Source organism: Jaculus jaculus, chromosome 5 (genome assembly GCF_020740685.1).
Source record: "Jaculus jaculus isolate mJacJac1 chromosome 5, mJacJac1.mat.Y.cur, whole genome shotgun sequence".
Lineage (NCBI taxonomy): Eukaryota > Metazoa > Chordata > Mammalia > Rodentia > Dipodidae > Jaculus > Jaculus jaculus.
This window is the reverse complement of record NC_059106.1, coordinates 10,371,063-10,386,561: the sequence shown is the minus strand read 5'-3', so window position 1 is coordinate 10,386,561 and position 15,499 is coordinate 10,371,063. Positions and strand designations below refer to the sequence as shown.

The 15,499-nt window shown below is 50.2% G+C and overlaps 1 protein-coding gene across 2 annotated transcripts in view; it reads left to right on the top strand.

The window, feature by feature from the left end:
- Sipa1l2 (signal induced proliferation associated 1 like 2) overlaps positions 1–15,499 on the top strand; it is a 183,020-nt gene that overhangs the window by 140,389 nt on the left and 27,132 nt on the right. For both annotated transcript variants that reach the window (XM_045149331.1, XM_045149330.1), the window contains exons 10-14: positions 7,198–7,455; positions 10,245–10,328; positions 11,843–11,943; positions 12,370–12,473; positions 15,109–15,497. In XM_045149331.1, the coding sequence (XP_045005266.1) occupies positions 7,198–7,455; positions 10,245–10,328; positions 11,843–11,943; positions 12,370–12,473; positions 15,109–15,497 (936 nt within the window). The remainder of the gene's footprint in view (positions 1–7,197; positions 7,456–10,244; positions 10,329–11,842; positions 11,944–12,369; positions 12,474–15,108; positions 15,498–15,499) is intronic.

The window sequence follows — 15,499 nt, the reverse complement described above, 5'->3', positions numbered from 1 at the left end:
GCAATGGTCCTTGGGTGCTTAGTGTGGCCAGACAACCTCCTCTGGTAGCCCGGGCCCTTAAGGAGTCAGCCCCTAGCTGCAGACTGCACACGAGAAAGAATGTTTTCAATCACAGCCACACTCCAGCACAGCCTACCCTCTGCACTGTGCGAGTGCGTGTGCGTGTGTGTATGTGTGTGGTGCTGGTAATTGAATGCAGGGTCTCAGCAGTGCTGGACAAGCCTTTTGCCCTGTTGTTAGACTATATCAGACCTGCAGGCTTCACACTTAAGGAAACCCTTCTGCCTCAACTTCCCACAAGCAGTACCAAGCCTGGCCATTGTTAGACTTTTTTTTTTTTTTTTTTTTTTATTTGAGAGCGACAGACACAGAGAGAAAGACAGATAGAGGGAGAGAGAGAGAATGGGCGCGCCAGGGCTTCCAGCCTCTGCAAACGAACTCCAGACGCGTGCGCCCCCTTGTGCATCTGGCTAACGTGGGACCTGGGGAACCGAGCCTGGAACCGGGGTCCTTAGGCTTCACAGGCAAGTGCTTAACCGCTACGCCATCTCTCCAGCCCCCATTGTTAGACTTTTTAAGAACCCATAGAAGAGTGATTAAAAGAGAAAATAGGCAGTCGTCGCCTCATTTTTACTGTATTATTGTTTGTTTGTTTTTAAGGTGGGTTCTCTCCATATGTAGTAGTCCAGGCTGGCCTTAAACTCACTTTGTAGCCCAGACTGGCTTCAATCTCATGATGCTCCTGCCTCAGCCTCTCAAGTGTTGGTATTATAGGCATAATTTGACTCATTTCAGAAGCATGTTTAAATGAATCTTCTCTTAGCTCTGCTGCTTCTGTAGCCAAGTACACTAGGACTTGCCCGAAGCTGTTACCACACATTAGGTTTGTGGTGTGGAAAATTACCTCCGTCTTTGGTAAATTGCTCTTAGAATCTGTCAGGGAGGAAAAGAATTAATTTAAATGAACAGCTATGTGCATGCGCCTGTACATGTAATTTTTTCTATGAAGTTGTCGTTAATGTAAGTGCCACGATGCCCACAGAAATGGCCAAATTAATTAATTACAAGGTATTTTAACAATTCATAAACTGTGAAAAATGCTTCAACTTATTTTTGCATGTATGTTTTAGGAGATAGATAAGTTATAAAATAATGTGACCCATTGCCTATCTGCCCCCCACCCCCAGAAGCCTGGCCTTCAGTGGCTGGACTGTGGATGTCCCGGTCAGGAGGTGCTGGTTACAAGGCTGTCACGGCTGCATTCACTGAAGTCTTCTGCGGAGAAGGCACTTGGGCTACATCAAAAGCCACCAGCATTTTGAAGTACCTCTCCCCAGCCATGGGGAGCAGAGAACAGTCCAGCTGTCCCCTAGCTTGAAAGGAAGCAGAGCCAATTTGAGTTTTCCTGAGGGTGCTTGTTAGGGTTTCCTGCTGGGCTGGGACACAGGCTTCAGTTCCTGCACATTGAGAGTGAGCAGCTCGAAGCAGCTTGGGAATGGCTGTCTTCAAATGGAAATGAGCCCAAGGAGAAGGAACTGCCCAGGCTACCAGACAGGAGGTGTTGCTTAGCTAAGATCAGTCTTGATTTGGCAAAGGGGGTGGCTTACAGCCACTGGGGTGGCCCAGCCCCTACCCCTCAGAGGTGATGACATTCCGACAATGTCATTTTCGGGAAGAGGCATCATTAAAAGACCAATATCTAAAGGAAGATGTAGCTCATCAGAATTATGCATGAGCTATTGTACAGTACCAGTGAATTTGGTAAATATGTCCAATAAAAATGGAAATGCAATTCCTTGCCGCGCCACATCTGTTTTCTGTGATTTTTCATGCTTTGTTGACACAGGGGGCCAGGCATGCATGTCTACATGGTGCAAAACAGTGGGGATTTTTTTTGCCAAGGCGATTATTCTCTCTTCATTCGATAAGATTAAAATATTATTTTCTGTCTTCTGTTGCTTGACTGCCCAGCTCCATGAAGTACAGAGAGAAGGAAGGATGTGGGAATCAGAAGTAGGAAGGAAAACCAGTTTGTCATCAGTCCACCACTGTGTGTGTGAGTTGAAATCCAGACTCAAGAAAGGGATTCAGTTACAGTTCTGTCGTTTGTATGTCAGTAAAATGTATGCTGTATCTAATGTCTGTGGACCTCTAGTAGGAATTTCACGTGAAAACCTTGAGGACTTGAGGCTCTGTCGGCTTCCTCCATCACGTTGCGGCACTGCTGCCCTGACGTGACGTGGGATTGCAGAGCCTGTGTTCCTGTGGTCATCCGTGCATTCATTCACTCGTCGCTCTCATTAGACCACCAGAAACTGCTGGTCACTTGGAACTTTTAAGAGGAAAAATGTCATCTTCCCCTTCACAGGCCCCTGTTAGTTTGTCTGGCATTTTAAATAGAACACTTTCTGTTCACATTTTGGCTGTCTAAAACTGAGTTTCTCTCACAAAAGCAATAACTTACCACTCAGAAACAGGTATCTCCCAGCAGTCCGCACTGGCTTCCACTTGCTAGCCAGCTCGCTTTTGCAGTTTGCACGCTGAGCAGTCACTAGCATTAAGTGGAACACAGACAACTGTGACAACTGTGAGATGTGAGCTTTCTGTTGGATTTTAGCTGGCCAGGTTACATGTGGCCTAAATGGTGGACAGTGCTGGGTGCCTCCTCCTGACCGCAGCCATCCTTCACCCAAAATCAGCTGACAAGTAACTATGGAGAGTCTCCTCTGTATAACTTTCAAGTGTTTTAATACATTAAAATGTTGTTTCTGATGACAGCCTCGCGACAAAAAGAAAAAGGAAATAGTTGGCTTTAGCAAGAACTCTGTGTGTATGTGTGTGCGTGCATGTATGTGTGCATGTGCATGTGTGTGTAGATCCGAATGTCAGTGGTGAGGGGACTGGGACACAGTTCTACAGTCCCACAGTCTCACCCTCAACACCCTTAGGTTTCTAGGGATTTCAACTTGGGCTAAATCCAGGACTCATGTCTGCAGTGCCAAAAAGAATTTCAGCAAGTGCCGATATGAAGCAGAGTTGGGAGATTTCATTATGAGTATTTTAATGCAGGCATAGGCATATGGATTAGGGGAGAGGGGTGCTTAGAAAGAAAGAAGCACACCTAAGAGCATGGGTGGGCTTTGCTGAGAGAAGGTTGCATCAAGTGCCTTAGCAGTTGCTGTACGTGCTGTCTTCATGGCTCTCAAGTTAACATCTCAAAAACGCTGCGACCAAAATAATAAATAAGGGCTGGAGAGATGGCTTAGTGGTTAAGCCCTTGCCTTTGAAGCCTAAGGACCCTGGTTCGAGGCTCGATTCCCCAGTACCCACGTTAGCCAGATGCACAAGGGGGTGCATGTGTCTGGAGTTCTTTTGCAGTGGCTGGATGCCCTGGCGCACCCATTCTCACTATCTCTACCTGCCTCTTTCTCTCTCTCTCTGTCACTCTCAAATAAATAAATAAATAAATAAAATAAACAAAATACTAAATAAAGGTCAGTTGTAATGGCACACGCCTTTAATCCCAGCACTTGGGTGGCAGAGGTAGGAGGATCGCTGTGTGTTCTAGGCTAGCCTGAGAATTCCAGGTCAGCCTGGGCTAGATTTAGAACCAACCTCGAAAAATGGAAAAGGTGGGGAGGAGATTGCTACGAGCGAGCCCTTCTTTCTTTTCCTGTGCGATCACAGGGTGGAGCACGGGGCTTAGCCCACGCCCTCTCCTACAGGTGGGGTTTCTTGCGAGATTCCTAGAACTTGGCAGGTTTGCAGCTGGGAAGAGATGTCACTTGTGCTGGGGTTTTGTCTTTGCTGGAGGGGAAAGGCCTAACGGACGGTGCCTGGGTGAGACCTCCTCCTCTCTCATGTCTTCATAGTCTCCCTCATCCCTCTCAGGAGGACAGCCTTGGGGCTTAGGGCCTCACATCCCACCTTGATGGAGACAATGTCTCTTTTTCTGCCACTGCAAACGGGGTATGCTTATTGTCCCAAGAGCATCAACGTTTTCCTGGTTCCATCTCCCATTGCCGTAGGCTTGCTGGGATTACGTGAATTATGTCTGGCCTTATGTGGGTTTCAAAGATTTGAACTTTGACCTCAGTCCTTGGCAGCAAATTCTTTCAAATCACCGAGCCATTTCCCCAGTCCCTCAGCAAGAACTTTCTAAGCCTGCCCAGGTCTGTGTAAGGTCCTGTGTTCCCAGGCTCCCTGATAGGGCAGGAAGGGGAGTTGCTCAGCATGGCATGGCCTCACCTGCTGTTCTGTGTGGCACTAACCTGTTCAACTTCAGGCCTTTTCCCAGAGGGCCCGGTTGATGGGAGTAGGTCTGTGGTCTTCTACCTGTCCTGTGCTCACTTCTGTTTCTATCTGTAAACGCAAGGTGGCGGGGAGGGGGTTCCTGAAAAGCAAGTTGCTTTCTTGTTGCCCTAGGCCAGGTCAGGCACTGGCCTCACTGTAGTGAACGCCAGTACTTGGTTATTTTCCGGTAGGAAGCTTTTGGTTTTTTTTTTTTTTTTTTTTAACGCACCAGAAAGATTTTGGCCTCACATGAATGAATCAGTTAGCCTTGTCATCTTGTGTGATTTGGACTCTTTTTAGCTATTATCAGGCTATCGGCATAAGAGACATTAAAGTAATTAACATATCAGTGATTACCTTAATTCCTAGGGCCATGAAAAGGTTCCTTTACAAAATACATAACATAGAAGAAGTAGGTAGTTCATTTGAGGGCTGTTGCTTTGTTTCCATCTCTCAGCATCTCTTGGAAAACGCAGCTTACTGTTGGCTGCCTTGACTGGACTCGGTGGCTCACTATAAAGTGCTGCGTGTTTTAGAAATAACACGGCACTAAGAGGACCCATGTTCCCAAGAGTCTCTGGCGATACCTTCCCAACATCCCCCTGCTGGACAGTGTCAGTTTACTTGGTGCTTGTACAGGAGCAGAGAGTGTTGGAGCCTGTTTTGGTTCTTGGATGAGCAATAACTCAGGAGCTAGGGTGCTGAACACTCATGGTCACACAGCAATTTCACAGAATTAGGGGCCTCTGAGTTCTTATCTGAATGAATTTTGATGAATGAAAACCACAGACCAGTGGATAAAATTTAGGAAGATGTTATTGGAAAGGTTTTATTATATATAGAGATAGAGCTTAAGAGAAGGGAGGCATGTGGAGCTCTTTTCTATAGAGGAAACAACAGGGGGTTCTTAGAAAATGGGAAAGCCCGCCTAGAGACCCAGATAGGGTCTTGAAGGGTTGGAGCCATGTGGGCTGAGCACTCTGGCCCAGCCCTGAACCCCAGCTGTGCAGGCTCATCCGGGTTGTCGGGAAGGGGGTGACCTCACCTCCTCATTTTCCCTTTCAGGAAAGAAAGATCAGGAAAATCAGCTGCTGCCCACGCATCCCGGTGTCAGTAGCTCCTAACCACATGTTGTACGTGAGAACCGATGCTGCGTTGTGCGAGGGGCAGCGATAGGGTCCTTGCAGCCTGTGAGGGACTTGCAGATGATCAGTTGACAAATTCCCTCTGATGTAGCCAAGTACAGTGAGTAAAGTTGTATCATGGGTGGTGTCAGATGCAGTCAGTCTCGTGACTGTCACGTAACTGAGCACAGTCCAGGATCCCTGGCTCAGCTCATCTGTTAGCTGTCTGACTGACTTTCTGGTTTTTGAATTTCTGGTTTTTGAATTTTGTTTTGCTAACTTTCCCCAGGACATTCCCTCTTAGTTTTAAGAAGTACATATTTTTAAAAAGAGCCGTGTGCCCTCTTTTCACAGAAGATGAAAAGAGCAAGATATAGGATGATGATAGACTGTTCTATAGGCAAAGTCAGATGAGAGAGATTTTGCAGCTCTAAAGGTTTTGTTTTGTTTTGTTTTTAATTTTAAACTTTAGGGGCTGAGGAGATTTAGGGGCTGGGGAGATAGATGAGGTGGTGAAATATTTGTCTTCCAAGCATGAGAACCTGTGTTTGATCCCCAGAAATGGAAATGCTGGGACTGGTGGTGTGCACCTCTACAATTCCAGTCCTAGGGAAGCTGAAACCCGGTGAGGGGAGTTGGGTTGCAGACTCGAGCCTCCCTGGCAAGTTCCAGGGCAGCACCACTAACTGGGAACCATGTGTTAAGCACATGAACCTGGGGGGTATTTCATAGTCAACCATAGCTGGCACCAAGGAATGAAGCACTAGGTTGAGTATGAGACCCCCTCTCGAAAAATAAGATGCATAGTGTGGAGAGATGGCTGACTGGTGAAGGCATTGCCTGCCATGTGTAAGGACCCTAGTTCAGTTCCCCAGGACCCATGTAAGTCAGATACACAAGGGGGTGCATGCATCTGGAGTTTGTTTGCAGTGGTTGGAGGCCCTAGCGTGCCCTCCCTCGCCCCCGTCTGCCTCTTTTTCTTAAATAAATAAGGTGCAAAGCAACTGAGGAAGACCCCTGACCTCTAGCCTCCATATGCATCTACCACACACACCAAAGAAGACGTTTGCATGTGACTTTATGCAAGAGGTTCACAAAGGAATAATTCTCCTCTGATTCTTCCCTCCGTCTTATGCACAACACTCTCTTGGCTATTCATCAAGATTAAACATTTATGCAAAGCCTTGTCTTCCACAACGCAAGTTCAATTATTGTGTCTTACTGAAGACAACAGTCTATGGCATGAATTAAGTAGATTGCCCTCTTCAGCCATCTGTCCTCCCTTTGCCTCTTCCCCTTATAAGCCCACCCTGAAGAATTGGAAGTCCACACAAACCCCAGAAATTCAGGTTGCCATGAGGTCCACAAGAATCCAGGTTGTGGTCGCCATGAGGTGTCCATGCTCTGTCTTGCCACTGCAAATGAATTGCCCAATTTCACATAAACATCAAGACTAGCTGGCCCGTGAGTTTCAGATTCATTTTTAGAGGCACCTTGGGAGCACCGATACATGCACCACTTTGCATCTGGCTTTATGTGGGTGCTGGGGCATTGAACCCCAGGCTGGCAGGCTCTGCAGGTAAGTGCCTCTAACTGCTGAGCCATCTCCCCAGCCTGGGAATATGTTGGCAGGTGTTACAGGAATGATAACCCACATTGTCCAGCCGAGCCAGAATAAGCACCCTCTCCACCTCGAGCAGCCATGGGCACAGCTGCAAGAGGGCCATATCTGGGCTCCTCTGAGGGGTTCCTTCTCAACCACTTCTTCTTGGCCCATCAGAGGCTGTTCGGAGCTCTGTCGGATTCCCATGGTGGAGTACAAGCTGGACAGCGAGGGCACGCCCTGCGAGTACAAGACCCCCTTCAGGAGAAACACCACCTGGCACCGCGTGCCCACGCCAGCCCTGCAGCCTGTTCCCAGGGCCTCACCCGTGCCCGGAACACCCGACCGTCTTCAGTGCCAGCCGCTGCTCCAGCAGGCACAGGCCGCCATCCCCAGAAGCACTTCCTTCGACCGGAAGCTGCCTGATGGCACCAGGTAACTCTCACACCTTCCTCGGGCCCCAAGAGGTGCCAGTCAGCGGTTCAAAATACAGAGACAGGCTGGGCATCCTCAGCCTGAGGCCCTCTTGTGCAGGCTAGCTCTGAGCTGTTGGCTGAGTGACAGGGCGGCATCAGGCACAGTGGCACTCTGAATCCAGCCTTTCCTTGGTGTCACAGGATAAGATACAGTCTACCACCAGGGCCACTGTCTGTCCTCTTCCCATGCACCTGCCCTCCATGGCGAATGAACTACCATGGGGAGGGCATCTCAGGATTGTTCTTCATGCACCTGCCAGAATTCACAAGCATGTTTAGGGACAAATAAAGCAAAATTAAGGCACGGACATGAACGATGTCCTCCTACCACATTAAAAGGCACTGTGGGATATGGCATGTCATCTTTGTTTTTCTCACGCATCGTGAGTAAAGTGAGTTGAGTCTAAAATTACAGTGTCTCACTCAAGTTGTCCAGGCTAGCCTCGACCCCACAATCCTCCCTCCTCTGCCTCCTGGGTGGCAGGAGCTACAGGCTTGCACTGCCAGGCCCTGCTTCATGTAAACTCTTCAATGAAAGATTGCACTTTTTTTTTGCATGTGTATATGTTGTGTGTTGCACATACATGCCAAATAGGCATGTGTGTGTGCGCAGGCACATATCCCATGTACACACACGTGGAGAAAAGTGGGGTTTTCCTCCTCTATTGCTCATCCACATGGTTTCTTTGAGACTTAAGTCCTCACTGAACCTGGAGCCAGTGGTGTTTAGTCAGACTGACTGACCAGTAGACCCAGTGAGTCTCCTGTCTCTGTCCCCTACAGGACTGGGTGTGTGGCCATGCCAACTCTGTAAATGGGTGCTAAGAAGCGTGGGTGCCAGGAAGTGGAGCTCAGGGGAAATCAGGCCCTCACTCTCACATGGCAAGAGCTCTTGCCACTGATCCACCTCTATATCTGTGCTTTAAAAGTAGGTGTAGGGCTGGAGAAATGGCTTAGCGGTTAACAGCTTGCCTGTGAAGCCTAAGGACCCTGGTTCGAGGCTTGATTTCCCAGGTACCACGTTAGCCAGATGCACAAGGGGGTGCATGTGTCTGGAGTTTGTTTGCAGTGGCTGGAGGCCCTGGTGTGCCCCCCCCCCCCCCATGTCTCTTTCTCTCTCTGTCACACTCAAACAAATAAATAAAAATGAATAAAAATTTTTAAAAAGGTGTTCATCTCTACAGAATGCACTTTGAAAAATATTTAATTTTATTTATTTATTTATTTGACAGAGGGAAATAGAGAATGGGTGCACCAGGGCCTTCAGCCACTGCAAACAAACTCCAGATGCATGTGCCACCTTGTGCATCTGGCTAAAGTGGGTCCTGGGGAATCGAACCTGGGTCCTTTGGCTTTGCAGACAAATGCCTTAACCCTTAAGCCATCCCTCCAGCCCAGAATACACTTTTAAAAGTTAAACCCAGTAACATTAGAAGCTGGTGAGATGGGGTTTTTGTTTGTTTGTTTGTTTTGGTTTTTTGCAAGGCTCATATTAAGAAAGCAAAATTGTGAGTTTTTTTTCTGTTAATTCCTTTCCTATCCTTTTGTCTTAACTTTACATGTCTCATGGCCTTGGAGGCAGGAGTTTCATTAGGACAGCTGGTCTTCTTGGGCTCGGGTCCGAAATGCTCGCCAGCACACGATGGCGGTCCAGCCTCCCGTGTTTGGACTGGGTTCTGATGTGCTGTCCCTGGGCCTGTCACTCATCTCCCACCCTTCAGTCTCCTTTATCTGGCAAATAGACACCAATAATAAAGAGCCTGCCTATCCCTGGGAACTGACTGGATCTGGTCTCTGAAATGCTTAGACTGGTACACAGAGCATCTGTATTTATCCAGATTAATAAATTTGAAGAGTGTCCCCTTCCTCTGCTTCCTCTAATTATTTTTTGAGACCGTCTCATGAAGCCCAGGCTGGCCTCCCAACTTGCTATGTATATAGCCAGGGATGACCTGAACTTCAAGTCCTGTTGTTTATGTCCCCGAGTGCTGGAATTTCAAGAACGCGCCATCAAGAGTGGTCTGCGAGGCGCCAGGTTCCAGCAGAGGGTGAGCACACTACCAACGGACCTGCTTCTCCAGATGCTTATCTTATCTCAGAGCAGGTGCAGGGATATTTTAACTTAGCATGCCTTAAATCACTTGGGCTGCAGACCACCTTACTTGAAGGTCATGTGGTTCGTGAGCCAATCCCCCCTCTCCACGCGCAAAGACACAGGTAGCCGCAGTGCGAGGAGCGGCCAGAAGCACCTGGAGGTAGGGCTGCCCATGTTGAGTGTAGAGAGCCCCGGGGAAATCCGGGGTGACTCCAGAGCCAGAGGCAAACATGGCAAACGCACCTCCAGCCAGAGAGTTCCCACGAGTATCCAACAAAATTAGAAGCAGGATTGCATCAACAGTTCTGTGAAAATCAGTGATTTTCCATGTTGGGTTTTGCTGTTTGTTGATTTTAGGTATAGAACCAGATGTGACATGCATCTCTGTTGTCACTGGAGATGTCATCATCTGCCCCTTAAAGCTGTAGACAGCCAACACCTGTCTGTCACCTCGCCCCCCCAGGATGGATCACCAGCCACGTAGCACCAGAAGTCTTGGGCGCCACCCGTTCTCAATGCTGTTGCATATCACAGTGTACTTTGTTCTCAGCCACTGTCTAAGAAAATTTGTTTATTAAACTGTTTGACCAGACTGGTCAGCCTGGTGGGTGCAGGGCCATGTTAACACCTGCCCTCCTTGCTCCACCCCGCAGAAGCTCTCCCAGCAACCAGTCATCCTCCAGCGACCCTGGACCTGGCGCGAGCGGACCCTGGAGACCACAAGTGGGCTATGACGGGTACGCAGTCTTTCTACTTTTCTGTCACTAGGGGAGAAACCTGGGCCGGGGATTCATTCAAACCCATTTCCTGTGTGCAGGCTGCATGCAAGGCCAGCCTTGAGAGTGCCAGGTTGGTCTGGAGAACAAGTCTCACACTATAGCCTCTGCAGGCCTCGAACCTGCTGCAGTCTGCCTGCCTCAGCTTCCCGAGTGCTGGTGTTGTAAAGACACCACCGCCAGGCAGGGGGTTCTGCCCTGCGCATGTGGAGGTCTCCGGTGCCCTCTCGCGATGCTTCCCTCCCGATCGGGAGAAGATCTTGAGCTTGAGCATGAAGGTACTGGAGACCATGATGGGGACCTCAGAAGGACAGCCCCTCCGAGTCGGAGAAGTGATGCCGACATTGAGGCTCCTCTGCTTCCTGCTGGAGAACAGTGGTAGGAGGTCACCTGGCACACGGGGCCAGCAGTGGCCCTGGTGGTGTGTGCCTGGCCCCAGGAGCAGCAGCTGAGGGAACGTCTGTGGACACAGACACACTGACCTTCTGCAGGATGCCTGGAGACGACCTGCCCCACGGTGGTGACCTGGCCGAGCTGCTCAGTGCGGCACAGCTCCAGTCGTCCGTCATCAGGGGCCGGGCACTGGCACAGACAGAACACAGCCATCCGTGGGAGGCCACCACTGCAGGGAGCCTTGGGGTTGTCTCTGAGTGCAGCGCAGAGCTCAGCTTCATGCACCCCGCTCTTCCCGTTTGGGTTTAGGAATAGGTGCTCTGTAGCCAGGATGACGCGTGCGCCTCACCGTAGGTGACGGACAGAGCACTTTAAGCTGTATGTTGAGAGTCTTTTTTAAACGAAGTCACGTGTTCATCCTGGAGGTCCATGTTCTCTTTTTGTATACATGGAAAACTTTTTTTCTGGGTTTTCTGTAAACCAGGCTCTATAATCTGTGCTCTGCCAGGAAGAATCACATTGTGATGTGCAGCACTTTGATTCTTTCTTTCCAAGATTTCATCTTGGGGCGTCCATAAAGTAGAGCCCCATTGGATGGGTATATATATGATTTTTCCTTACAAACAGTGAAGTAGAGCTGTATTGATGATGTGTGCATAGGCAGGAGGGAAATAAAAAATATGTGCTACACTTTAGCCACAGCCCTGCAGCTCCCTGGGTCCGTGTCCATCATCCAGGTGCCTGCATCAACCCCTGGTGAGCAGGATCTGACTCCCCTTGCTTCTCCTGTCCTGGCAGCGTCAGCCAGGGCACTTCCTGAGCGGGTGTCCTGTCCTGCTGGTCGTATGCAGAAAGGGACAGCTGGACTCTGCCTTTTTTTTTTTTTTCCTGAAGCAAGTCCAACAGACTACCTTTTTCTCAGTATGAGAGTGGGGATTTGTGGGGGGCAGAATTGGTGTGCCAGGGCCTCTGGCCACTGTAAGTGAACTGCAGGTGCATGTGCCCCCAGTGCACACAGGCAGCTTTGCATGCCAGCGTTGCCGCCTTCACCACTAGGCAGCCCAACTCTGCCTTCTTTTCAGGTGTGCGTCCCCTCTGCTGCTTGAGCACCAGGGCCCAGGCCCCGTGGAGTGTGACGGAGCCAGGGACCATGAGGACGCCATGGAGGGAGGCAGGCTGTCAGGTAACATGGAGCTCCTAGAGGCCCAACGTTCCTGGTGCTCCTCGATGGCTCCCTCCCCATTTTCACTCTTCCTCCACTCTCGCAGCCCTTTGCGAGCAGCTCCCTGGAGCAGGCGGGAGTGTTCAGCAGGGCCACCTGGCATGGGGGGCTGTGCCAGTGAGCGGCTGTCAGTGGTGGTGGTACAGGTGTGGATGGCTATGTCGCCGTGAGTGTCTGTGGGTTGGCGCCTGGCTTACGGGTTACTGTGGTTGTAATGCCGTGGAGATAGCCCTGCTCCGCGGTGGTCTGCCAGACCTCGTGGTGGACCCTTTGGTACAAATTGGAAGCTCCAGAATCCATCCTGTGTATTTGTACCAAACTCTTGTTTTTCTGACTTTGGCCAACACCAGAAATTGGAAATTCAGCCCTCCTGTCTTTATGAAACAGAAACCAAGTGGCATGGCGCACCTTCCAAAGTCCTGAGCTCCTACAAAGACAGAGCACTGCAGAAGGAGGCGGCCTGCAAAGACTCTCCCAGCAAGCTTTCTCACGTAAGTCCTTGGCGCACGGCCAGCCGCATCTTGTGCCAGCACTGACCGTCCCTGTGCCAGCACAGTGAGGCGTGGCATGCCTGACCACAGGGCTCCAGAGTATGGGAGGCACCCTGGCACATAGTAGGGCAGCACACCAGTCCCTAGTACTCTATAGCACGTTCTGTTTCCCGCACGGGCGCTTAGAAGAGAGAGTAGAAAGAAAGCTCAAACGTGGGGGCTTTCTTCCTTCCCTGAGCTGTAAAGGGCCTGGAGAAAGGCCATGCAACAGATGACTGGTACCTCAGCTTTCTGAGACTCAGGGTCCAGGGGGCAGTTTCAAGATTCTGTCTCCAGGATGAGCCTGTTAACCACTTGCACACGCCATGGCTCAGTGTAGACGTGGGTACTAAGGCTTGCATGTGATTAGAACTGCAACAGGGTCCGCTCACTGCTGTCATCGAGACGCGCAGTGACTGAGGCGCCCCTCGTTCCTGCCACAGCCATCCAGGAAGCATGCTTCTGGGATTGCTTTCTTCATCACCATCCATTATTATTATTATTATTAGATATGGACATATTTTGTAAGCAGTCACATGTTGGTGCCATCTTTTCCATCCTCCCACCTCCTCCCTGCCCCTTTTCTGAAGAGGCCTTCCTCACTGGCAGTGCTGGTCAACCCCATGGGGATTATGGGTCACGCATAATGGGGGCAGCAGTCAGTTATGGGGGAAAGGCAGTGTCTCTGCAAAATGTCCCGACTTGTGGCTCTAACAATATTTCCGCCCCCCCCCCTCCACAAAATTCCATGCTGTGGAAGCGTTTTAAGTCTACTAGTGAGGGGCTCTTAGGAGCATCTAGATGTCTGGTTTGGTGGGTGCTGCGCGTCCTCGGTGTCTTTCTCCATCACTTCTGGGGTGCTTTCTATGAAACCAGGACAAAGTGGTTTTCACTGGCTTTTGTCAAATAAAGCCTGTTAGAAGTACTTTTGAAAATGCACAGGTGATGGTACAGGAGCCTCCGAAGGAAGTTCTTCCTCTGTGTGTTGGCAATGAGCAACGTTTCTTCCCAAAGCTGAGGCTCTGACCTGGTCTTGAGTCAGCCTCTGTCCACTCACGTCCGTCTCTCTGGTTTTCACTCCATAGTTTGACGAAGGAAGGCAGGCTATGGGAGTTAGGATATCAGGAAAAGACCCACGGGCCATAGGATTTGCTTAAGGAGCTGATGGGATGGAAGGAAGTGAGAGGTGGCTAAACCATTTGGAAATTGCTCAGAGCCCAAGTCCGAGTCCTGCTGGTTCCTCAGGCTGTGGCCTGAGGTATTCAGAACGGCCACACTGAGCAGATGAGGATCTTTTTTTTTTTTAATTTTATTTTATTTTTTAATTTTATTTATTTATTTATTTGAGAGCGACAGACACAGAGAGAAAGACAGGTAGAGGGAGAGAGAGAGAATGGGCGCGCCAGGGCTTCCAGCCTCTGCAAACGAACTCCAGACGCGTGCGCCCCCTTGTGCATCTGGCTAACGTGGGACCTGGGGAACCGAGCCTCGAACCGGGGTCCTTAGGCTTCACAGGCAAGCGCTTAACCGCTACGCCATCTCTCCAGCCCGCAGATGAGGATCTTTATTCTGTTATGTTTGCTGTTGGTCTCTGAGAGACCCTAAGCATCGAGTCTTCATACAGGTAGGCTCTGAAGAGTCCTGCTTTCTAGGATATAATCTGACTTTAGCCGTCCTGAGATCATGAGTTCACATTTTCACCCCATTCCTGTGACCTCCTCAGTCTTCCCAAGAGCCGTGTAACACTGTATGCTCAGAAGAGGTTGAGGGCAGGGGTGGGGACTAGAGAGATGGCTTAGTGGTTAAGGTGCTTTCCTGAAAAGCCAAAGGACCCAGGTTTGATTCCCCAGTACCAACAAAAAGCCAGATGCACAAGGTGGTGCATGTGTTCAGTTTGTTTGCTGTGGTTAGAGGCCCTGGTGCACGCATTCTCTCTCTTTCTATCTTTCTATCTCTCTCTCTTTCTCTGTGTGCCTCTTTTTTCTCTCTCTCAAATAAACAAAATATGTATTAAAAAAATCCAGGGACTGGACTTGCCAAATGTCTTACCATTGACACACTAACCACCCTCGGAGTTGGCATATCGTTCTCTTGACAAACGGTTGCCCTCCTCCCAGTAACTTTCCTTGTCCCTCCCCTTTCTAGACAGCCTGCTGCTCTGCCTTATGGCCAGACTTCTCTTGGGTGATGGGCTCCTGAAGCAGGGCCTACTTTGCTGAGCAAGCGTGAGGACCTGAGTTCTAGCCCCAGCTCCTATACAAAGCCAGGCATGGCTGCACGTGCTTTAGACCCCAGTACTAAGGGACCAGGAGAAAGCAGAAATCCTGGGGCTCCTGGGCCAGCCAGTCTGATTGAAAACAAGTTAGCTGAAGGTCTGGTGAGATAGTGTCTCAGAAATAGAGGAGGACAGCCGACGTCTTCCTCTGTGTGTACACGAATATGTGCATTTGCACACACTCACGTGCATGCACACTCAAGATGTGATACTTTCCCCTGGCTTGGGGAGGTCAGTGGCGGCCCTGGCTATGCCCTGTGGTCCATGGGGGCAGCTGGTGGGGTTACTTGAAGGTGTTCGCCTGCCCTCTGTCTCATCCAGGTCGGCGATAAGAGCTGCTCCAGCACCTCCAGTAGCAACACGCTCTCCAGCAACACCTCCAGCAACAGCGACGACAAGCACTTTGGCTCAGGGGACCTGATGGACCCTGAGATGCTGGGGCTGACCTACATCAAAGGGGCCTCCACTGACAGTGGCATCGACACTGCCCCGTGCATGTCTGCCTCCATCCTCGGCCCCGTGCACCTGACGGGAAGCAGGTCTCTGATCCACAGCCGCGCCGAGCAGTGGGCCGACGCGGCCGACATCTCGGGAGCTGACGACGAGCCGGCCAAGATGTACGCTCTGCACGGCTATCCCGCCGCCATCTCCACCAGCGGCGCCCCTGAGGGCAGCATGGGTGACCTGAGCGAGATATCGTCTCACTCCAGGT